Source organism: Oncorhynchus clarkii, chromosome 2 (assembly GCF_045791955.1).
Source record: "Oncorhynchus clarkii lewisi isolate Uvic-CL-2024 chromosome 2, UVic_Ocla_1.0, whole genome shotgun sequence".
In the NCBI taxonomy this organism is placed as follows: Eukaryota; Metazoa; Chordata; class Actinopteri; order Salmoniformes; family Salmonidae; genus Oncorhynchus; species Oncorhynchus clarkii.
Genome location: NC_092148.1, coordinates 25,947,800 through 25,972,796, shown reverse-complemented (window position 1 = coordinate 25,972,796; position 24,997 = coordinate 25,947,800). Strand labels below are relative to the sequence as shown.

Below are 24,997 nucleotides of genomic sequence, written 5' to 3'. Positions count from 1 at the left end.
TATAAACATGACTAAATCACTCTACATTCAAACTTAGTCAAACATTGGGTATTCATTTTCTAAATGAAATGTAATTATAGACTCATCATTTTGAATTTATTGACCAAGACATCAATGTAGTCCCTAAATAAATGTTATTTTATCGATTCTATTATTTTTCCCTTTCCTGCAATGTAGGGTAATCAAGCTGGAGTGGATGTGTTGACACAATTATTCCCTATCCTGTCGCCTGTGCAAACAAACAACTATTCCTTGAGGAGAGTTGAGCTTTCTCTGAACTAAATAGGATATTATGTGCACAGCACAAAAATCAGCAGTGTACACAAACAACTATTCATTTCTGTGTACATTGTAAAACATGCGTAAGGTAGACACATAAAGGTAAGCCTTTCCCTGAACCAGACAGACAGACAGACAGAGACACAGACAGACAGAGACAGACAGAGACAGACAGACAGACAGACAGACAGACAGACAGACAGACAGACAGACAGACAGACAGACAGACAGACAGAGACAGACAGACAGACAGAGACAAACAGACAGAGACAGACAGAGACAGACAGACAGAGACAGAGACAGACAGACAGACAGACAGAGACAGACAGACAGAGTCAGACAGAGACAGACAGACAGACAGACAGAGACAGACAGACAGAGACAGACAGACAGACAGAGACAGACAGACAGAGACAGACAGACAGAGACAGACACAGACAGACAGAGACAGACAGAGACAGACAGAGACAGACAGACAGAAAGCGATATTGAAAGGAAAAGACAGACAGAGAGTGAGTTAAGTGATAGACAGATAGCAACATACTGAGGTAGCGAGTTGTGTGTGTGTGTGTGTGTGTGTGTGTGTGTACCATTTCTCCAATGCAAATGGACATGTCCTTAATGCAAGGACAGACAGAGACAGACAGACATGTTCCTTAAACAGGAAGCATTTCTCCAAAACCCCTTAAACCTCCTCAACTCAGACCCTTTCTCTCCTGAATGCATCAGCTGGGTTCCTCAAACACAGAGACCAACACATCCTGCAAGGCTGAAGGCAGCAATTGACGTGTGGAAAAGATTCAATAAACAAGTCACCGTGGGAAGGCTAGCGGGACGCCCTTGACACAGCATTAACATTTAGATTGGTGTGCTAGTCAACAGGTGCACGCTAGTTGCAGTGAGTCTTTACAGGAGGCTCTGGAATGATTGGCCACTCAGTGCAAGAGAAGGAAGTGGAGAAAAAAAAACCTGGCAGAAATCATTTCCCCCCTCACTTCCCACGGCGAGTAACCAGGGCCGACATGGAACGCGAGGTTTGCAGTGAAAAAACGTCAATCACCTTTGATTGGAAGTGTCTGCTCACTGCAGCTACTGTGCAAGGGAATAAATAACAAAAACAGTGGGACTGTACGTATAGCCTATGTAATCAAACGCTTGTGTGAGAGAACAAATCGTGGGTGGAACGTGCTCTTCAGGGCAAAATGAGAACGGTTTGATCAAGTGCCTTACTTTGAAGCAGCAGTTTCACTGATCATATGAAGTACGGATGAGTGAAATCTGACTATTGATCTTACTATCAGGCCATCCAGGTGAGAGAGATTAATAGACTTGTGCTTCAAGACAAAAAAGGAGGATTACACTACTCATTCTTGGTGTGTGTCAATGCGGTCCTGTGAGACTGACGCACACAGCGTTGGGCGGCTGCCATATTTCTCTCTTTGGTTCCAACACTCAGAAACAAGCCTCAGAAACAAGATATAAAAGAAAGAGGAAAGACGCAGATCCGGGTTCAATACATGGCTGTGTCGCAGCCGGCCGCGACCGGGAGACCCATGAAGCGGCGTACAATTGGCCCTGTGTCCTCCAGGTTAGGGGTGGGTTTGGCCGGCCGGGATGTCCTGACACGGTCGCCAGGTGTATGGTGTTTCCCACGACACATTGGTGCGACTGGCTTCCGGGTTTATCGAGCAGTGTGTCAAGAAGCAGTGTGGCTTGGCGCGTTGTGTTTCAGAGGACGCACGGTTCTCGACATTCGCCTCTCCCGAGTCCGTACGGGAGTTGCAGCGATAGGACAAGACTAACTACCGATTGGATGTCATGAAATAGGGGGGGAAAAGGGGAAAAGAATAATATATAAATAATGTTTTACAGTGTAAGTTACATGAAATCTAAACTGTTATACCTTCATTATGTTCTTATGAATTGAACCCAACCTGAGAGCCGCACAAACTTAATTTGATACGACAAACAGTAAATGCATGATGATAACCACACATGTAGCGCTAGATGCTAATTCCTTCACCTCAGGTTAGCAGCGAAATTGGAGATGCAGTTAGCCATCTCCCCGTTCTGTTTCTCTGCGCCCCACATGCTGTGGACAAGGGGGAGAACAAACAGGCGGTTACATACAGCTACCCCGCGGCTAGCCTAGCCGCCACAATTTAGCTCTAACAGTGCTAGTAACGAGACAAAGCTGAGAGCTAATGAAGATCACTAGCTAGCATTAGCCTACAGCAGGTGGTCATTCCAGACATTACATTGAGCCTGTCCTCCTATAGCTCCTCCCACCAGCCTCCTCTGATGCATACTATACTATAGCAAGTGGATACCAGTGACGGTCTGAGGTGTTCAGTTTGGGTCGCAGTTTATTGTAGCTAGCAACCATGCTATGCTTCTCTCGAGGAAAAATGCTTAATTTCATGTCAAATGCCAATGATGCACGGCTTTAGTAAGTCAGACTTGCTGATGGAATTGTGTGCAGACAGTAAGTGCATGTGTGTTTACGGGTCTATGGGCTAAAGAACAGGTAAGTACAGAGGGATAGTCTGTATGGCATGGGTGAGAAGTTACTACTCAATGATTGGTCACATAGTTTGGGGAAAGTTTTGGGTTAATTCCCTTTAACTAAAACTCATGAATTGAGAGCAACGCAGATATCGGTTTAGGGCAGGGGTATTCAAACTTTTTCAGTGGGGACTCCATTTCTTCAGCTTTAATTTCTGTTGACCCCATTTTTCCCCCCATGAATTTCTCCCATCCCAACCCAAATCTAACGACACAATGTAAAAATCGAATGACAAAACCTTCAATGAATTGCATTTTCTGCTCTTATTAAAATTAAAAGAAACCAATAAATACATTTACTTAATAATTGTTTTTGTATATTGTTCCATACAATAATCTGTACTCTTAATTGTATTATTATTATTAAAAATATGGGGGGACCCACTAGGGGTCGCGACCCCAACTTTGAATGCCACTTATACAATAGGGTGACCGGGGAAGTGTACTTACACCAAATTACTGAGTGACGCCAAGCTGATCTGTTGTTGTTGTTGCTGCTGCTGTTGTTGTTGTTGTTGTTGTTGCTGCTGCTGTTGTTGTTGCTGCTGCTGGGATACTGCTGGTTGCTGTTGCCAGGTGGACATGTTGCTAGGCAGCAACCCTGATGGTGTGAATGTCTGGAGCGCTGTGAGATCTGCACTTGTCAGCTGGTACTCTGAGATGGAGGGAGGGGATGAGAGGGAGGGAGAGAGATGGAGAGAGAAGGAGAAATACTCACACATTGATCAAAGTGAATATGCACACGATTCACTTACAGTGGTAAATTGTGTTATTTTCTGCCTTTGCCAATTTGGGTAATTACAGAGCAGACTGACAAAAAAAGAATAACTGAAGAAACTAATCAAAAGTATTCACCCTTGTGTTTCTGTCATCCACTGGCCCTAATAAACTTGCTTTAAGACATACTACAGACATACAGTGTGTGTCCAATTCCAATATTCTGCAAGCTTTGCCCGTGAGCAGCGAGTACCCTTTTCCTCTTTACTCACCAGTGTTGTAGGCCGTCTGCATGGCGGAGAAGGGGGCTAGGAGACTGGGCGTCGCCACGGAAATCACTGGCGTGGACAGGTTCCCTTGTGAACCGCCTAACCTCTGAGCATTCTGGGAAGACAGAGGACACAGGAAAGACGCTTGAACATCAGGACGCAGGAAGTAAAGACTTATTTTAAACCAGAAGGTTTGTGCCCACGCAGTACCATGACATTCGCTAACAGTATCAAATAGAAACGAAGGTGGGGACATCCTGGCCTGTACGGTTCATGGCCTGTACGGACTTCTCTATGACACGGAAACACCAATATTCGCGGCCACGTGAACGAACAGTTGGTGGAGGTGTTCGGAAGTGTTCCACTCAAATGGAGAATCATGCGGATTGCTTGAGAGGCATGCATCGGGCAGAACAACCAGAGTGAGCGACAAAGTGATTTTGTGTGTGTTGGTGCGTGGTGATAAGTGTGTGAGTCGGGGCTCAGACTCTCCAGGGGTGGAGGTCATTGTGCCATTGGTGTCACCTTGTAAACAGTTTGTCCTAGTCAATGGATACACACACTCCAGAGAGTACTGTAGCCTATACACAATGACCTTCTGTCCATCCCAACATGGATTACACACACATGGAGTTGACCCATGCACATGCCAAAATACATACAATGCATTCACAGAGAGCTTTACCTCCATTTTGGATTTACCACACATAGTATGCATACACACTATTCTATAACATACAGTACCAGTCAAAAGTTTGGACATACCTACTCATTCAAGGGTTTATTTTTTACTACTTTCTACATTGTAAAATAATAGTGAATACATCAGAACTATTAAATAACACATATGGAAGTATGTAGTGAGCAAAAAAGTTTTAAACAAATCAAAATATATTTGAGATTATTCAAAGCAGCCCTTTGCCTTGATGACAGCTTTGCACACTCTTGGCATTCTCTCAACCAGCTTTATGATGTAGTTACCTGGAATGCATTTCAATTAACAGGTGTGCTTTGTTATATTATATTTATATATAAATATATTTTGATTTGTTTAACACTTTTTTGGTAACTACATGATTCCATGTGCTATTTTATAGTTTTGATGTCTTCATTATTATTCTACAATGTAGAAAATAGTAAAAATAAAGAAAAACCATGGAATGAGTAGGTGTCCAAACTTTTGACTGGTACTGTACATTGTACTGTGCTCTTATTCGACTCATACTACACTGTAAATACTGTATACTAATTATCTACTAATATACCAGTACGACAGTATACCAGTACGACACTCATGCCTGTGAGACCACAGTGTTGACACAGCAACCACAGTCAAGTCTAGGAGTTTCTATTCACCTCACTCACCAACTCCAGCTCCTCATCGGTCTGCAGGGGGCAGTAGGACAGAGAACACGGGTTACAGCTCTGTACTAACCTGCTGATCTAGGATCAGCCCCCATTCCTAATCTTAACCATTGGCCTCATTAAGGGGAAATGCAAAACTGAACTCAGATCAGCTTCTGGGGGGATATTTCATCACACACTCACGAAAATATCAAATTCAGAACGGCAATGACGAGATGCATTTTGAAGTCAATTCTTCTTTAGCACAGTCTATAGCCGCACTCAGTGCGTGCCAAAATCAACCTTTGAATTTAATCTTATTATAATTGCTGTCCTATTAATTGTTAAATTGCTTTATAAACTAATAATGACTCAGCATCTGTTTTGTAGAAAAATGTGAGCTTCCGAGTGACACCACTCTGAGAAACAAAACTTTATTACTGTAGACATCCCAACCTCCTAAAATGTGTTGAGTCACAAGACACAATAATAAATAAATACCTCTATTTCAACCGTTTACAAATCAAACAGCATATGCTTCATTTTGGTATTAAATGTTTATCTCAGAAGGAATAGAGATTCATAAAGATTCAGCAGCCCATTGTTTTGTGACTGGCGGGACACCAATGAAGCATTTATCAATGTGAGAAAACAACAGACTCAGTTTGGGCCAGTAGGGCTCCCGTAGTGAATCTCTCTGTGGCTCACCAGCTGCATCAGGCTCTTGCCGCTCTGGGAGGTGATGACCCGGAGATCAGGCTTGCGGCTGTTCACCATCTGAGGGCTGGGCGGAGGTGGAGACTTGGCCAGGACTACTTTCCCCAGGCTGTTGCCGTTGGAGACGGAGAGGAGGCCGGGGGAGGCCCTGGCACTGATGTAGCCGTTCGCTGGTTGAGAGGGAGACAGAGAGGAGATATTAATATGGTGTTAAGGAATGGAAGGAGTGTTTGTGTGGTGTGTGTATGCCTATCACTTACTGTAGGACAACTGTAACGCTGTGAATATTAGTATGAATCCGTAAACATTTCTCGTTTGACCCTTTCACGCATTACACTGTAACACTATGTTAAGGGACTTTTTATCTATAATGACTAATTATGTATATATTTCAATCAGGATGTACTAATCAGAATACTATGTTACTGTATATGTACTAATCAGAATACTATTATGTTACTGTATATGTACTAATCAGAATACTATTATGTTACTGTATATGTATGAATTTTCTTTCTTAATCCCAGTACTGAATATAATGTGTGTAAATATAATCAAGGATTAGAACAATGACTGTCTGTTCCTTGGTAGAAATGAATGAACTAAATCTTCAGACTGGCTAGAATGCTTATCTACACCGGAAGACCTTGGCTCAGCCATAAATTATATTAAATTGGTAGGGAGACGATGTGGGAAGGCTTGAGATACTGCCTTTGTACCAGGGTGGGAGAAGAGATGGGTTGGTACTGGAACTAATGACGTCATTTTCAGTTTATAACCTGTGGTAACCTGTATCGTGTTCAGTACTCTCGTGAATAAACTCTGCTGATTGACTTTAAGACTGGGCTCTGTCCATTATTATAGAATAAGGGTCTTACAAATCCTTATGAATTGACAGAGTGTTTCATTTTAATTGGGTATTAAAACATAGAGCAATTTAATTCCTTTAACACACTACTGACAAAACCTCATAGCTTTTCACTACAGGAGCAATGTCACTCCTATGTCAACCCTACGGCATCCCTATGTCAACATTCAGACAGTCCCCTTCAGGTTACGCCATGTGACACATCCCTAAGATAAACAACCTTTTGTTATTACTCAAGACATTCCAACCTCCTAATGTGTTGTCTCATAAGACACAATTAAAAAAATATATTAAAAAAATACCTCTAATATTTTAATTAATTTACAAATCAAACAGCGTATGCTTCGTTTTGGTTTCACTCATTATGAAGGTCTAGCCAATGAACGGCTCAATGGTGAGCAGTGTTAATCTGGGACAGCATCAAGTAACTCAGACAACAGCATTCCTGCTTGCCATGGGACAGACCCTCAGCCTGATTTCCCCTTACTTGGTTAAAAGGAGCCGTTGACTCAAAGAAAGACAGGCTCACTGTGTGGATGGGGGAGCGGGGGACTTTCCCAGCACTGTCAGGAACACAACCAGGCAAACACAGACAGTAGACACACACAGACAGAGAGAGAGAGAGAGATATACAAAGAGACATGCACACATACTGTGGGCAGGCACACAGTCAGACGCACAACTACACACGCGTGCACACACACACACTCCCTAGAGCTGGGCAGGGTTCTGCGATAGCAGATAAAAGTTGCTCCATGACGTGTCCCAGATGCTACCAGCATGTGACACCGTTTCATCTCAGTCACACATACTTCAGTTCAGACACACACACACACACACACACACACACACACACACACACACACACACACACACACACACACACACACACACACACACACACACACACACACACACACACACACACACACACACACACACACACACACACACACACACACACACGAGTGGCAAGGAGAGAATGATGTTTGTTCCAGACTAATTTGTGTCAGCAGTATCAATAACACACTACTTCCATCAAACATACAAATGCGTAACAGTTACCATAATTTTGCTCGCACCATTCACAACTGGATAGAGGACTCTGGGCAGCCAGTGAAGGTTACTTTATACTGAGGTGTTTTGGGATGGGAATATGTGAATTCACGTGAGTGTGAGCCACAGCCGAGGCAAAAGTGGAACAGGGCGATGGCGGATTTTTGCGTTGTACCTGACCTAGCAGACAGACACTCGCTCAGTCCTTCCTCTAAGAAACTGGACGCTCACTCATCTACCCCAGCAACAGAGGGAGATGAAGGAGGAGAAAGAACATGTGTTAGTCAGATGTTGGCCCCAGGCCCTGGGCTCTTTGAACAACAGGGCTCTAGTGTGTAAGAATTCACACTCATTATGTGTCTGTGTGAATGCTTATCCATGCATGTGTTTGTGTAAGTACATGTTCATGTATGTGTTTATGTGTTGTATGTATGCATGAATCAACATATGCGTTTTAGTGTATACCTGTGAGTGTGTGTGTGTACTCGCTCTACTCCTATTACCCAGTGCCGGGCGTGGGAATCTCAGGAATGTCGGGTGACGTCAATGGTGACATTCCCTGAGCCCAGAGCCTGGGTCTGTGTTCAACAGCTGAGAACGACAGAGCGAGGGGGAGGAGGATGTGGAGGGAGGAGGGGGAAGAGAGAGAGAGTCAGCGGGCTAGCAGGGTGAGTCACTTGAGCTGCGTCTTGGGACCACCGCACTGTTTACTGCACTGGAGGGTTACTGAGACAACTCCGGTTTAGAGAGAGAAAGGCATCGTGACTACTGTGGTCCCTGTTCTATGACTTTGTGACTTGGGTCTGATTTTGAAACTTGAGATAGGATTGTGTAACTCATTGTCGTACGAGTCTTTCATTGATATCAATGTGAAAGCCGAAACTATGCTCACAAAATCTAGGTTAAGATTTGTTGCTTAGTGCCTTAGTCACAAATAGAAAAGCATATTCTGCTCTACACAATAATACAGCCATTCATTTTTGGGGAAGATGTTGTAATACAATATCTGATAATATTGTAATCTACTGATGACTGCATGCCTTGAGCAATTAGATTAGAAGTGAGGCTCTGGCCGGTGTCAAAGTCACCTCTGAGGAGATGGCTCTGCCAAGACAAGGTACAGTTTGAACCACAGGGGATTAGAGTGTGTGTGTGTGTGTGTGTGTGTGTGTGTGTGTAAAGGGGGGGGGACATGGGGGAACAGCTGCGATAGAGGGAGAGAAGGACAGAGAGAGGGAGGGAGAAAGCGGGGTCAGGGGAGACAGAAGAAGGGGGGGTGAGGAGACGGTGAAGATGCTAGGTCAGAGTGTTCATGTCATTCAGGTCTCTCTCTACACCTCTTTCTCCCTCGTTTCCTCAGTCTTTCATTCTCTCTCATTCTCTTTCCCATCAACCCCCTGGGCTATTTACAAGCGGCTTTCCTGTGACCCTCAGCTGTCGCTGGCCAACAGGTGTGTTTGTGTGTTTGAGTACATGAGTGCCAGTGTCAGTGTTTGTGGAGGTTGCAATCGACCAGCTATCGTGACATCTTTTTCTCTTCCATCAAACAGTGGAGTCTGTCCCAAAGTGTAATCCATACACATTTTATGCTTTACTATAACCCACAACTCCCATCACGTCAAGGAAAGCCATGAAGGGTAAAAACTAACAAGCTAATAATATATTGTCACAGCTACAACAGAGAGACACAGTTCACTGTGTATACGGTATCATCTTATTTGCTAGGTAAAAACGACTCAACTAGGTATTTTAGCAGAAGTAGACGTCACTTACGAACAGGGCTCGGGCATCCTCCATTGGAGTTGTTCAGTTCACCTCCTAATAGAGCACCTGTGGAGGGAATAACAGAAGATAGCGGCCATGTTGAAAAGGACAAGTTGCACATACGAGTTGATGTGAATGGTAAGAATTGCAAAGAAAACATGAACATGAATAATGCTGAGTCCATAACATTGATGCTGTTCATCGACTACAGCTCAGCGTTCAACACCATAGTGCCCACCAAGCTCGTCACCAAGCTCAGGAACCTGGGACTGAACACCTCCCTAGATCCTGGACTTCCTGATGGGTAACCTCCAGGTGGTAAGAGTAGGCAACAATACTTAACCTCTCTTGGGTAGGGGTCAGTATTTTCACGTCCGAATGAAAAGCGTGCCCAAAGTAAACTGCCTGTTACTCAGGCCTAGAAGCTTGGATAAGCATATAATTGGTAGATTTGGATAGGAAACACTCTGACGTTTCTAAAACGGTTAAAATGATGTCTGTGAGTATAACAGAACTGATATGGCAGGCAAAACCCCGAGGACAAACCATCCCAAAAAAAAAGATGTTTACTGTTTCCAATGGCTTTCATGTTTATTATGAGGCGAAGTCCTCCCAGATTGCAGTTCCTAGGACTTCCAATAGATGTCAACAGTCTTTAGAAAGAGTTTCAGGCTGGTTTTTGGAAAAAATTAGGTAGAAGTTGTAGTTTTTCTAAGTGGCTCTCATTTTGGCTGTAGTGTTTCCATGCGCGTGGGTGAAAGACGTTCTTTGTTATTCATCTCCGGTAATGAACATACTATTCTCCGTCTTAAATTTTATCGTTTATTTACGTATTAGGGTACCTGAGGTTTGATTATAAATGTTGTTTGACTTGTTTGGATAAGTTTATTGGTAATGTTTGGGATTCATTTTGTATGCATTTTGAAGGAGGGAAACCGGTGGATTATTGAATGAAGTTTTTATGGATATAAAGAAGGACTTTATCGAACAAAAGGACCATTTGTGATGTAACTGGGACCTTTTGGAGTGCCAACAGAAGAAGATCTTCAAAGGTAAGGCATTTATTATATCGCTATTTCTGACTTTTGTGTCGCACCTGCCTGGTTGAAAAATGTTTTTCACGCGGGGCGCTGTCCTCAGATAATCGCACACAGCGTCTGGATTAACAAGAAGTTAAGCTTTATTTTGATGTATAATACTTGTATTTTCATGTATGTGAAATATATATATATATTTCTGTCATTTGCTCTGCAATTTCACCGGATGTTGGCCAGGTGGGACACTACCTGCCCATAAGAAGCTAAGCCACGCTAATCCTGGGGTACATCGGGGTACACATCACTGAGGAGTTAACATGGTCCTCTCACACCAGCACAGAAATCTTGCTTGTTTGTAGGTGACCAAATACTTATTTTCCACCATAATTTGCAAATAAATTCATTAAAAATCCTACAATGTGATTTTCTGGATTTTTCTCATTTTGTCTGTCATAGTTGAAGTGTACCTATGATGAAAATTACAGGCCTCTCATCTTTTTAAGTGGGAGAACTTGCACAATTGGTGGCTGACTAAATACTTTTCTGCCCCACTGTGTGTGTGTGTGTGTGTGTGTGTGTGTGTGTGTGTGTGTGTGTGTGTGTGTGTGTGTGTGTATATATATATATATATATATATATATATATATATATTAAAAAAATCCAGAAAATCACATTGTAGTGATATATATACTGTGTATATATATATATATACACACAGTATATCACAAAAGTGAGTACACCCCTCACATTTTTGTAAATATTTGAGTATATCTTTTCATGTGACAACACTGAAGAAATGACACTTTGCTACAATGTAAAGTAGTGAGTGTACAGCTTGTATAACAGTTTAAATTTGCTGCCCCCTCAGAATAACTCAACACACAGCCATTAAACTAAACTAAACTGCTGGCAACAAAAGTGAGTACACCCCTAAGTGAAAATGTCCAAATTGGACCCAAAATGTCAATATTTTGTGTGGCCACCATCATTTTCCAGCACTGCCTTAACCCTCTTGGGCATGGAGTTCACCAGAGCTTCACAGGTTGCCACCGTAGTCCTCTTCCACTCCTCCATGACGACATCACGGAGCTGGTGGATGTCAGAGACCTTGCACTCCTCCACCTTCCGTTTGAGGATGGTGGTATTAATGCCTTCATTTACACTCTTGCGCACACACACAACTTATGCCATACTTATCCCTGCCTACATGTACAGTACATCTCAAATACTCCAGTATCCCTGCACATTTTGTACTTGCACTGCACCTGTATATAGCTTCCTCTTATTTTTTATTTCTCCTGTTTTTTATTTTGTATTATTAGTTCAATATTACTGCACTGTTGTGTAGGGCTTGCAAGTTAAGTATATCACTGTACTTGTGCATGTGACAAATAAAACTTGAACTTGTGATGAAGTCAACCATTAACCACTGTCCACTCTGTTCCTTACCTGCGCTGGCCGGTCGCTGTGGTAACCCTGGAGACCCAGTGTTCCTCTGGAGAGATGGTTGCTGTGGCGAAAGCAGGCGGGGGTCTGTGAGGGTGGAGGTGACGAAGGAGGTGGTTACCAGGCCGCCAGAGTTACTGAACTGGAGAGCATTCTGATTGGACACTGGCACTGTGACGGGCATGGAGAAAGTGGGCTGTGGGACGGCTGACTGGAGGAGAGACAGGAACAGGGGCTTAGAAATTTAAACGCACGATTGGCACATGTATAATGTTAAACACACACTCTCAGAAGCATGTGCATGCACAAGAACACACACATACTATCGCACAAGATTTGTTAGCATGCAAACTGACTTGTGGAAATAAGAAGCTGAAAAAGTGTTTGCTTTCAGATCACATGCAAGATTATGTGTACATCATAAAAGCTACATGGGATTGTTATTGCATTGGTTATTGGTGACATGTCATATAGTATCTTTAATTGCAGGGAAAATTGAAGAGAAACCATTGGAGAAAAAAAAGTTTTTTGCACAGAGCTTGGAACTTTGAGTATCTGATATGTAGCCTCAACCTGAGAAATTGACTGCTAATTTGCTTACTTTTACCTGGAAGTAAATGTTTACCCTTAAAAATGTATATAACTAGCCACTAAAACATTCTCTAAAGTATCAAGGAGTGCTTTCTTAATGTATAAGAAGTGTAGTTAGCAAATTGCTTTGAACAGGTCCCGAGTCAGCTAAATAATACTAGCCGTGTGACCCAGCCCAACACCAGGTCCTAGTCAGAGACAGGACCCAGGCCAGGGTTGTCCACTCTTCTGCCTGTAACCCATTTCACCCTGTTCCTCATCATGTCAGAAAGCAGGCAGGGCCTCTATATATAGAATATGGGCCAAGCGTGGCCTGGTACTGTATGTGCTGAGTGGGACCCAGTTTAAAAGAGAGAAAGAAGATGCTCTACTCTGTCCATCATATTGACCTTCCTTCCCGTTAGCCTACAGTCTATTCCACAAGTTTACATCTGGGATGTGTGTGTGATGTTATACAGGGGAAGAAAGGGGAGCAGGGAGGACTAAGTTGTTTTGGTATTGTGTGTTTTGTATTGTATCTGACATAATCTGATAAGAGTCCTGTCATTCTTGTGACAAACCATTTGTCAATGTGGGGAGACGGAGTGTGTCCTTTTCCTTTCTTTATAGCATTTTAGTATACTGAGTATTAGTCTGTGTCTGCATTATCCTGTTCTAGTGACGAACAACAACAGTGCTAGGTAACGTAAAGACAGAAAGGCATCCGGGCTGTCACTAGTGCTGTAGCTCCTCTGACCCATAAGACCCGTGAGGGTGTCATGTCACGTACACAACTTCCCTCAATATGCTGCATATAGCAACAATGTTCAGGGGACTATGGTGACAAAACCAATCTGCCTTGGACTCCACAATAATAGAGATGTCTCAAATCCCAGAGCACCAGAAACAGAGAGAGGCAGAGAAAGAAAAAAAGAAAGCGCGAGAGAGGGTAGGGGAGAGAAAAAGAAGAGCGAAAGAGAAATAAAGAGAAAGACAGAGAAATACCAAATGGGTAAACCTACTGGGCATGCTGGTGGCTAGATCTGGAATCTGGGGAGGTAGTCTACAATATAAGGCAGAAGGTTACAGCACTGCACACTGGCCAGGCAGAGAGGAGGGAGGGATGGATGGATGGGTGGAGGGATGGAAGTGGGGTTAGTGTGATGGGGCAGAGGTGTGGAAACGTGGAGCATACAGCACTGGGACAGCACTCCCTACATACACTTATCTCATTAAAATACTGTTGAATACTACACTGATGTACACTAAACTGTGCTGTGCCATTTGGTCAGATGTCTCTTGGATAACAAGTTATTCAGTGGTATTGTTACGTTAGGTCAGATAACTGCCAGTGGGCATAATCTTAATATTAGAGTAGAGTGGCTCATTCATTGTGTCAAGTACATGGCATTACAAAGGCACTAAAATGAATCATATTGGATAAATAATAGTCATTCAGCTTTTCCTCGGGCTAAGTGGGTTCGTTGAAGGCAGCTCAAGGCCTCCAACGGCATAACAAAAAATGAACCTATTTTTCTCAGCGGAGCGCTACATTGGTGTATTTCCTAGATGCGAGGGTATCAGAATGAATTAAACTCATGCCCTACTTTCCTTCCCTCCCTCTTGTCCTAGATGCCTTTGAAAGTTCCCTTTCAACTTTAGGAAATGTCTCATCCTATTTGTTAGCAGTGATGGATTAAAACCACAAAAACAACTTTCAAACAATGTTCCGTTGACCTTTAAAGGTCCTTGACATTTGACTACAATGTTGATCTCACCAGTGAATACTCAATTGTAAAATGCAATTAGATTGAATCGTTATACAAAAATAATGCTCAGCTTTAATCTTAGTATTGTTGGAATACAGGAGGGAAAACGAGTGCTTTAAACATTTCTAAAATAACTTCAATAGACGGAGAAATAAACAAAATTTGTCTCTCTTTTTAGTACAAATTTGACAGTGACAGCCTATTTCAAAAAACAACAGGAAACGCATAACATTGCAAACAATATCAAGTAACATCACTTAAATCTGAAAAGCTAAATCAGCTGTGTCACCAATTGGCAAGTTCCAGTCTTGCCTTATAATTCTGTACATGCCTGTAGACTGTATAGCTAGCCTCCCTATGCTCCCTAGGGCCTTCTACTTGACTCCGGGGATTGCAGTACGAGTGGGATTAAGCGTGTATATCCCAGCCCCCTAGCTGTTATGTTGGTGGATTATGATGCTGTTGAGGGAGATTGGTGCTGTATGCTTCCGTTTGCAACAGTGCGCCCTGTGAAAGGTGTGCCGGGCAAGGTGGGGGATGGGGGCTTGCTTGCTTCCAACCGACTGGGGCGGGAGCTACACTCTCCAGGGGCAGCAGATTGAATTCTATTTTTCTTCTTTCTACTCAGAAATGCTTTTAGGAGCCATTTCAGCTCACCACAAACATCAAAGTGTTGGAGATAAGGCTTAGGTTAAATGAGCGGTATTTACTGAATTGATTCGATAGAGAGACATTCAACTTTTTTGCTGAACTGCTGCTTCAATGTAACTGAGTGGTTGGTTGTGTGATAATATTATCAGTTTTGGATAACAAAACCTTTCCATCAACATTGTTTTTTTTTGTTTTAGTGACAATATCCTACATAATGCAGATTATGCAATACATTGTAGTACATGTTGTATAATACATTCTAAGAAAGCAGGGCTTAAATCAGGGATAGGTGTGTATATCTCCAGTTCAGCTCATCCTGTGAGCAGTAAAGTCCTTCACATTGTCTATCGAGTTCTACTCGGGCCAAAGTCCCATCCCTCGTGACCAATAGGGAGGCCAGATCAGACAGGAAGCCTGGTTGTAAATTGAGTGCTTCTCATTAAACTGACGTTAATGACATTACTGAGCCCTGGTGGAAAATAATGAATCATAAAAAAATTGGCACCAGAGAGAGGAATAAAAGAGGCGATAAACCGTGGCAGCGTGCCAATTATAAGGCAGCCCTGGAGAGTGTCTGACTGACACCCTGGAAAATGAGGAACGGCCTATCCGAACCTAGATAGTTTTACAGATAATGTGTGACCAACACCCTTGAAAAGCATTAATTTGTACGATTCTTCTCACTCTAACAAAGGGGTGACAACGCATAATGAGATCTATTGCTTTGAATGCGTTATGCCCCGTTTGCTATGGCACTTTTATGTAGTCTTTATGAAATCTGCCAATAGCTTATGAATGACTCCTGAGACCGGTTATGTCATGTTTATGAAGTCTTTACGATTACTTCCTAAATGGTTGGCTGCGACCACTCAATCAGACTGTTGAGCTCCGCGCCCAAACCTCCTTGCCCTTGCCCGGGCACACACGATCAGGGGGGGGGAGGGTGAGAAATGGAGGGTAGTGGGTGCTCTGTGAGTATTTGGGTTGCTGTCTGCAACCGGATCTGGGTAAAATCCAGTCCAGGTAACACAGCAGTTGCAGTACTGCTCACGGTACTCACTGACAGCCTATAGCTCTGCATCATTTTATCAAACTCCTCGTCAATTTTTTTGTATTTCTCCTCAGTGTGGGGGGTGAGGGAGAAGGGCTCCTCAGGGTCTGGGCTCTCTGAGTCCCGGTGCTCTTTCTTGTTCAGAGCCTTGGTCCGTTTGTTCCCACAACAGAGAGAGAGAGAGAGAGGGAGGTTAGAGAACGTGATGAGAGGACGATGGTACTCACGCCATAGCGCTTGAACAGGATATCCAGGTCCTCGTTCTTGCGGTACTTGTCGTCGTTTAACGGGCTTTGGTCGATGGAGTCGTCGCCGTCCGGCTCAGGGCTGTTGCAACCATTAAAGCCTTTCTTTCGCAACGTCTGAAGCGGTTAGAGGAAGAAGAAGCAGAGGAAGGAGGAAAACATTTCATTTTCACACACAATTATGTCAACAACACCCATCATCCAGACTGTACCACCATTTAAATTATAATAATGATAAAGAAAAGAACAGCGATGGCATTCGAACAAGACCAGTAACATGATTCTGAGCCTCAGATAATATATAACATCGATCCATTCCAGGAAGGTCAGCATCTATGACCATCGTTTCGAAGCTAACTACCTTCAAAGGTCTACTCTACACAAATCAACAAAGACGTCTGAAATAAGGTATTATTACTGGACAATGACTAACAATTTATAACAAAACGTTCTATATATATATATATATATATATATATATATATATATATATATATATATATATATATATATATATATATATATATATATATATATATATATATATATAAGAATGTTTTGTTATAAATATATATATATACACAGTTGAAGTCAGAAGTTTACATACACTTAGGTTGGAGTCATTAAAACTCGTTTTTCAACCACTCCACAAATTTCTTGTTAATAAACTATAGTTTTGGAAAGTCAGTTAGGACATATACTTTGTGCATGACACAAGTCATTTTTCCAACAATTGTTTACAGACAGATTATTTTCACTGTATCCCAATTCCAGTGGGTCAGAAGTTGACATAGACTAAAATGTCATGGCTTTAGAAGCTTCTGATAGGCTAATTGACATCATTTGAGTCAATTGGAGGTGTACCTGTGGGTGTATTTCAAGGCCTACCTTCAAACTCAGTGCCTCTTTGCTTGACATCATGGGAAATCAAAAGAAATTAGCCAAGACCTCAAAAAGTATTGTAGACCTCCACAAGTCCGGTTCATCCTTGGGAGCAATTTCCAAATGCCTGAAGGTACCACGTTCATCTATACAAACAATAGTACGCAAGTATAAACACCATGGGACCACGCAGCCATCATACCGCTCAGGAAGGAGACGCGTTCTGTCTCCTAGAGATGAACGTACTTTGGTGCGAAAAGTGTAAATCAATCCCAGAACAACAGTAAAGGACCTTGTGAAGATGCTGGAGGAAACCGGTACAAAAGTATCTATATCCACAGTAAAACGAGTCCTATATTGACATAACCTGAAAGGCTGTTCAGCAAGGAAGAAGACACGGCTCCAAAACTGCCATAAAAAAGCCAGACTAGGATTTGCAACTGCACATGGGGATAAAGATCGTACTTTTTGGAGAAATGTCCTCTGGTCTGATGAAACGAAAATAGATATGTTTGGCCATAATGACCATCGTTATGTTTGGAGAAAAAAGCTGAAGAACACCATCCCAACCATGAAGCACGGGGGTGACAGCATCATGTTGTGGGGGTGCTTTGCTGTAGGAGGGACTGGTGCACTTCATAAAATAGATGGCATCATGAGGAGGAAAATTACGTGGATATATTGAAGCAACATTCAAGACATCAGTCAGGAAGTTAAAGCTTGGTTGCAAATGGGTCTTCCAAATGAACAATGACTCCAAGCAAACTTGCAAGCAAAGTTTTGGCAAAATGGCTTCTTTCAAAGTCAAGGTATTGGAGTGGCCATCACAAAGCCCTGACCTCAATCCTATAGAAAATATGTGGACAGAACTGAAAGAGGCCTACAAACCTGACTCAGTTACACCAGCTCTGTCAGTATGGATGGGCCAAAATTCACCCGACTTATTGTGGGAAGGTTGTGGAAGGCTACCTGAAACTTTTGACCAAAGTTAAACAATTTAAAGGCAATGCTACCAAATACTAATTGAGTGTATGTAAACTTCTGACCCTCTGGGAATGTAATGAAAGAAATAAAAGCTGAAAAAGAATTCTCTCTACTATTATTCTGACATTTCACAGTCTTAAAATAAAGTGGTGATCCTAAATGACCCAAGCCTGGGAATTTTTACTAGGATTAAATGTCAGGAATTGTGAAAAACTGAGTTTGAGTGTATTTGGCTAAGGTGTATGTAAACTTCCAACTTCAACTGCACACACACACCGGTTCAAAAGTTGGGGTCACATAGAAATGTCCTTGTTTAAAAAAAAACCCACTTTTATTGTCTATTAAAATATCAGATTGATCAGAAATATAGAGTAGACATTGTTAATGTTGTAAATGACTATTGTAGCTGGAAACGACAGATTTTTATGGAATAGCTACATAGGCGTACAGAGGCCCATTATCAGAAACCACCACTCCTGTGTTCCAATGACGCGTGTTAGCTAATCCAAGTTTATAATTTTAAAAAGGCTAATTGATCATTAGAAAACCCTTTTACAACTATGTTAGCACAGCTGAAAACTGTTGTTCTGATTAAAGAAGCAATACAACTGGCCTTCTTTAGACGTGTTGAGTATCTGGAGCATCAGCATTTGTGGGTTCGATTGCAGGCTCAAAATGGCCCGAAACAAAGAACTTTCTTCTGAAACTCATCAGTCAATTCTTGTTCTGAGAAATGAAGGCTATTCCAAGTGAGAAATTGCCAAGAAACTGAAGATCTCATACAATACTGTGTATTACTCCTTTCACAGAACAGCCCAAACTGGCTCTAACCAGAATAGAAAGAGGAGTGGGAGGCCCCGGTGCACAACTGAGCAAGAGGACAAGTACATTAGACAGTCTAGTTTGAGAAACAGACACCTCACAAGTCCTCAACTGGCAGCTTCATTAAAAACACCAGTCTCGATGTCAACAGTGAAGAGGTGACTCCGGAGTTGCAAAAAAAGCAATATCTCAGATTGGCCAATAAAAATAAAAGATTAAGATGGGAAAAAGAACACAGACACTGGACAGAGTAACTCTGCCTAGAAGGCCAGCATCCCGGAGTCGCCTGTTCACTGTTGACGTTGAGACTGGTGTTTTGTGTGTGTTTTGTGGGAAGATAGGGCTATTTGTCGCAAAAAACATCAAGCGCTCTGATGAAACTGGCTCTCATGAGGACCGCCAGAGGAAGGAAGACCAAGAGTTACCTCTGCAGCAGAGGACAAGTTCATTAGCATTACCAGACTCAGAAATCGGCAATTAACTGCACCTCAGATTGCAGCCCAAATAAATGCTTCACAGAGTTCAAGTAACAGACACATCACATCAGCATCACATCAAAGTTTGCCGTTCATGGAAGAATTTCTGCAAAGAAACCACTAGTAAAGGACACCAATAATAATAAGAGATTTGCTTGGGACAAGAAACACGAGCATTGGACATTAGACCAGTGGAAGTCTGTCCTTTGGTCTTATGAGTCCAAGTTTGAGATTTTTGGTGTCTTTGTGAGATGCAGAGTAGGTGAACGGATGATCTCCGCATGTGTGGTTCCCACCGTTAAGCATGGAGGTGGTGGTGTGGGGGTGCTTTTCTGGTGACAGAAATTTATTTGGAATTCAAGGCACACTTAACCAGCATGACTACCACAGCATTCTGCAGTGTTACGCCATCCCATCTGGTTTGCGCTTAGCGGGACTTTGATTTGTTTTTCAACAGGACAATGACCCAAAACACACCTCCAGGCTGTATAAGGGCTACTTGACCAAGACGGAGAGTGATGGAGAGCTGCATCAGATGACCTGGCCTCCACAATCACCCGACCTCAACCCAATTGAGATGGTTTGGGGACCTCAGAGTGAAGGAAAACAAATGTTCAGCTTGTTTGGGAACTCCTTCAAGACTGTGGGAAAAGCATTCCAGGTGACTACCTCATGAAGCTGGTTTAGAGAATGCCAAGAGTGTGCAAAGAGTGGCTACTTTGAAAAATCTAAAATCTAAAATATATTTTCATTTGTTTAACACTTTTTTGGTATGTTATTTCATAGTTTTGATGTCTTCACTATTATTCTACAATGTAGAAAATAGTAAAAATAAAGAAAAACCTTGGAATGAGTAGGTGTGTCCAAACTTTTGACTGGTACTGTATATATTTTATTGTCACATACACCGGATAGATGTAGGGTCAGCCGTATTAGTATGGCGCTCCTGGAGTTAAGTGCCTTGTTTAAGGGCACATCAACGTGTTTTTTCATCTGTCAGCTCGAATATTCGAGCACCTCTAAATTGATGTGAAGCGTCACGCCAACAAAAGCCATTGAGCAAAGGTAAAGGGTAGGGGGTGAAACGGAAGCACACCACCAGCCACAGAGCTAGAGCAGTCAGGCCATTTCAGCTCTAATGCACAGTGGAAAGGGTCTTGTTTTGGCATTATTCTGGAAACAAGCTTTACTGTAAGTAGCTTTGCCAGTGGGATCTGGACCAAACAGCAAACCAGATTCCGACACTAGCTAAATGAATTCTAACCTAGAGTGTGAATTCTAACCTATTCAGTTGTATTATATATGGAAAAGGGGAATGTGTTTTTAAGTAAAGCAACATAAATAAATGGGTATCTACAGTACTGTGTGGCAGAGAGATGACTGTATTATCCACCATACAGTGAGTGCTGCCTGATGGGAGATTTGATTAGTAGATAAGTGGATGTTCTCTAGGACACCCACTAGGGACGATCACTGTTCTCTGTGTAGTGAGGATGACTCAATACCATGAAATTCAATGCCAAGCTGAGAGGCAGAGAGAAAAAAGACGTAAAAAGACGAATGCAGTCATTAGCTACCCAACTGTGAAGTTAAATCCAGGTTTACTGAGCTAAACCCCCCAATACAGATCAAATTCACTTTAAATGTGATGCCAATACTATTATCCATAATGTAAAGTATGATATCCAAAATATATAGTATATATTATATCCATATTATTACACACATTATGAAATACATTCCACATTCCACCCACATGGAGATGATTCTTCCATCAGTACCCGATTTCTCTGTTGAGGCATATCAATTCAAAATCAGTGCACTGATCAAATTAGACACTAGAACTTCCTGACACTGTTCAGCCACCATACTGTTTATTCTGCACTGTTCATGGAAAACATGATCCGTGTTCGTCTGTGCTGACCTAAAAAGCTAAAAAGCTAAAAACTAACAATGACAACATGTGACAAAAGTCTGTGCGCGGGACGTGTTAGTCATGGACATATGCAGCCGACTGTCAACATAACAAAAATCGCTACATACAAAACTGCCCTGACAATAGGACCTGGCAGTCCTATATAATGACACACACACACACACACACACACACGTCAGCTGATCAGCTCGTCTCAGTCAGCTCCATCTGTTCACCGGTCCCTCCGCGCCTCTCCCCCACTGGCACAATCTTTCAAGTGCTGCCCTCTATTATGTTGCCAGGGTAAGATTCCCCTGTAGAGCACGCAGTGTCTGGCTGGGCTATGAGCTTCCCTGCCCCTCCCCCTCTGGCACTCTCATCCCATCTCCTGCTCTCCCTCACTCTCTCTTTCATTCTCTCGTGGTCACTTGGTCCTTGTCTCTCTCTCCAGCTGTATCTCTCGCTTTCCTTCACCTTTCACCCTCTTCCCTTCCACTCTATCCATTTATATTAATTTCTCTCTCTCAGGATCTCGTAATCAATCCATACAGTCCTCTCACTTCAGACTCCTATTCTCCCACATGTTTTACTATGCTGCTCTCCTTAGTCCTCTTATCCGGCCTTCACTTTCCTCCATCTCCTGTCTATCCATCTCTCTCCTCACCCGTCTTCTCTTTACCTGCTCTCCCTCTTCCTCTGTTGACCTATTCCCACAGCTTCCCATCCTATTTTTTGCTCTCAAAATGCCATCCATCTCTCCTTTTCTACCTCCTCTCTCTCTTTAGAATGGAAGTATGTGGTGAACAGTACGGGCTGGGGCCCTTGTCCACAAAGGCAGAATGTAATGTCACGTCCCATTTGCAGTTGTCCGCATTCAGGTACATGGAGCCCCCCAGGGCATCCTGATAGAGCACAACTAAAGCCTCTGCTTACTACGCTACTGGGCTGCCAAAGAACACATCACTAACGTGGCTGCATCGGGGAAACTGAGTGGCCATAGCGGCTCTGTCCGGCTTTATCCTCCCCATTCATTCGACAGTAGCACATCCCTGAAGAATGTCTTCCACCATTACCACTATAGCCAGCAGTGGGTGTTATTACTTATACATGTGATTAATGGATCCCCTCTATCACACCATCTCAGGAGGGGCCGATGGCTTGCTTCCTCACAGAGTACAGAGGTAGCGGACCATGCCCTCATTGGATATGGATGGTCTGGAATCTGCCGGGTGTCAGATGTCAGATAGCAGCTCATAGGATGACAGTGTACGTATGCATATGAGGAGGACCATATGATCTGTCTGCAATCACATCCTGTTGCATTTAACAGTCTAAAATGGGCATAATGCTGCATAAGCTCTTTAAAATATTGAGATTCATTTTAACTCCGGCATCAAATCACACTATTTATTTAGCTTGCCGTGATGAAAAAATGAATGTGGTTTTCATTTGCTCTTAAATAATCAACCCTGCTACATTAATGTTCCTGGCAGTAACAACAACAAACATGATGCAGACTAAGTGCCTGTTAAACAAAAACAAAAAACGGAATCTGATTTGATGCCATTTACCATCACACCCTCGTGCCTCATCATTAAACCTATTACCGTCTCCATGGCGATCATGGTGCGTCATGTGACCTTTGGAGGCCACGTGATAAGGAGAAGGCCCCATTGACCCTGTCCTGATCAGGATATTGGGATACGACAGGTCTTAGGGGACGTCCCAGGAATTTGGTTGACATGGCAAAATGGGATTAGTCCCGAGGTAGGGAGCATCGCCAGGGCAACAGAGGGAGGCCCGCCTCCTAGGGAACCATCAGCGTTATGATAGGACAGTTCCGAAGGGCCCTGGCCTCTACCCAGAAACCCTTTTGGTGGTGAGCCACCATATTGGAAAGTGATGGGCAATTATATGTTCTAATTGGAATCAATTACTTAGAGGGAATCTTGTCTAGTGCTGTTTTGTGGCGCATATCGTGAGGAGCTTCTCTCACCGTGACCTTGAATCAGGGCAGTGACAAAGTCTTTAAGCCATGCAGTGGGAAGATCTTCCTCTTTGAGCTGTTTAAGAAAAAAGGCATCCCCTCTTCTTCCTCTTTCCTCTCCATGGCTATTCATCTCCTTCCTCCTTCAGAGCTCATTCTCCCTCGTTTTTCCTTCCCTCGCCCCTGATTGGGATCTGCAGTCAAGCGGATTAACACGTTCTGGCATGAGAGGCAGGCTGCCCACACACACACACACACACACACAAAAAACACGTGCAGCACAGAGAGAAGCCGTGTGTGTACATATGCATCACCTCCCAGCTGTGTACTAGAGTGAAGGAATGCCCAACTGTGTGAAGAATATTGAGTGTGAGTGTGTGTGTGTACGTACAGTACCAGTCAAAAGTTTGGACACACCTACTCGTTTGTTTTTTTCTTTATTTTTACTATGTTCTACATTGTAGAATAATAGTGAAGACATAAAAAAATATGAAATAACAAATAAAATACCATTTTAAATTTGTCACATACACATGGTTAGCAGATGTTAATGTGAGTGTAGCGAAATGCTTGTGCTTCTAGTTCCGACAATGCAGTAATAACCAACGAGTAATCTAACCTAACAATTCCACAACTGCTACCTTATACACACAAGTGTAAAGGGATAAAGAATATGTACATAAAGTGATGGTACAGAACTGCATAGGCAAGATGCAGTAGATGGTATCGAGTACAGTATATACACATATGAGATGAGTAATGTAGGGTATGTAAACAAAGTGGCATAGTTTAAAGTGGCTAGTGATACATGTATTACATAAATATGCAGTAGATGATATACACATATCGAATTATGTAGTAACCCAAAAAATGTTTAAACAAATCTAAATATATTTGAGATTCTTCAAAGCAACCACCCTTTGCCTTGATGATAGCTTGGCATTCTCTTAACCAGCTTCACCTGGAATGCTTTTCCAACAGTCTTGAAGGAGTTTTCACATATGCTGAGCACTTGTTGGCTGCTTTTCCTTCACTCGGAGGTCCCCAAACCATCTCAATTGGGTTGAGGTCGGGTGATTGTGGAGGCCAGGTCATCTGATGTAGCACTCCATCACTCTCCTTCTTGGTCAAATAGCCCTTATACAGCCTGGAGGTGTGTTTTGGGTCATTGATAGTCCCACTAAGCGCAAACCAGATGGGATGGCGTATCGCTGCAGAATGCTGTGGTAGCCATGCTGTTTAAGTGTGGCTTGAATTCTGAATAATTCACAGACAGTGTCACCAGCAAAGCACTCCCACACCATCACACCTCCTCGTCCATGCTTCACGGTGGGAACCACACATGCGGAGATCATCCGTTCATCTACTCTGCATCTCACAGCGGTTGGAACCAAAAATCTTCAATTTGGACTCATCAGACCAAAGGACAGATTTCCACCGGTCTAATGTCCATTGCTCGTGTTTCTTGGCCCAAGCAAGTCTCTTCTTCTTATTGGTGTCCTTTAGTAGTGGTTTCTTTGCAGCAATTTGACCATGAAGGCCTGATTCACGCAGTCTCCTCTGAACAGCTGATGTTGAGATGT

At 42.8% G+C, this 24,997-nt stretch overlaps 1 protein-coding gene across 13 annotated transcripts in view; it reads right to left on the bottom strand.

Annotated features, from left to right (window-relative positions):
* LOC139365041 (myocyte-specific enhancer factor 2D homolog) overlaps positions 1-24,997 on the bottom strand; it is a 74,789-nt gene that overhangs the window by 7,375 nt on the left and 42,417 nt on the right. For 2 of the 13 annotated variants that reach the window (XM_071102385.1, XM_071102433.1), the window contains exons 4-11: positions 16,331-16,465; positions 12,066-12,273; positions 9,589-9,645; positions 5,883-6,061; positions 5,187-5,216; positions 3,834-3,945; positions 3,295-3,499; positions 2,303-2,371 (exon numbers count right to left, since the gene is read on the bottom strand). In XM_071102385.1, coding sequence (XP_070958486.1) covers positions 2,303-2,371; positions 3,295-3,499; positions 3,834-3,945; positions 5,187-5,216; positions 5,883-6,061; positions 9,589-9,645; positions 12,066-12,273; positions 16,331-16,465 — 995 coding nt within the window. Of the gene's footprint in view, positions 1-2,302; positions 2,372-3,294; positions 3,500-3,833; positions 3,946-5,186; positions 5,217-5,882; positions 6,062-9,588; positions 9,646-12,065; positions 12,274-16,112; positions 16,251-16,330; positions 16,466-24,997 lie in introns of all 13 variants that reach the window. The other 11 variants (XM_071102377.1, XM_071102427.1, XM_071102441.1 and 8 more) reach the window with 8 other exon arrangements.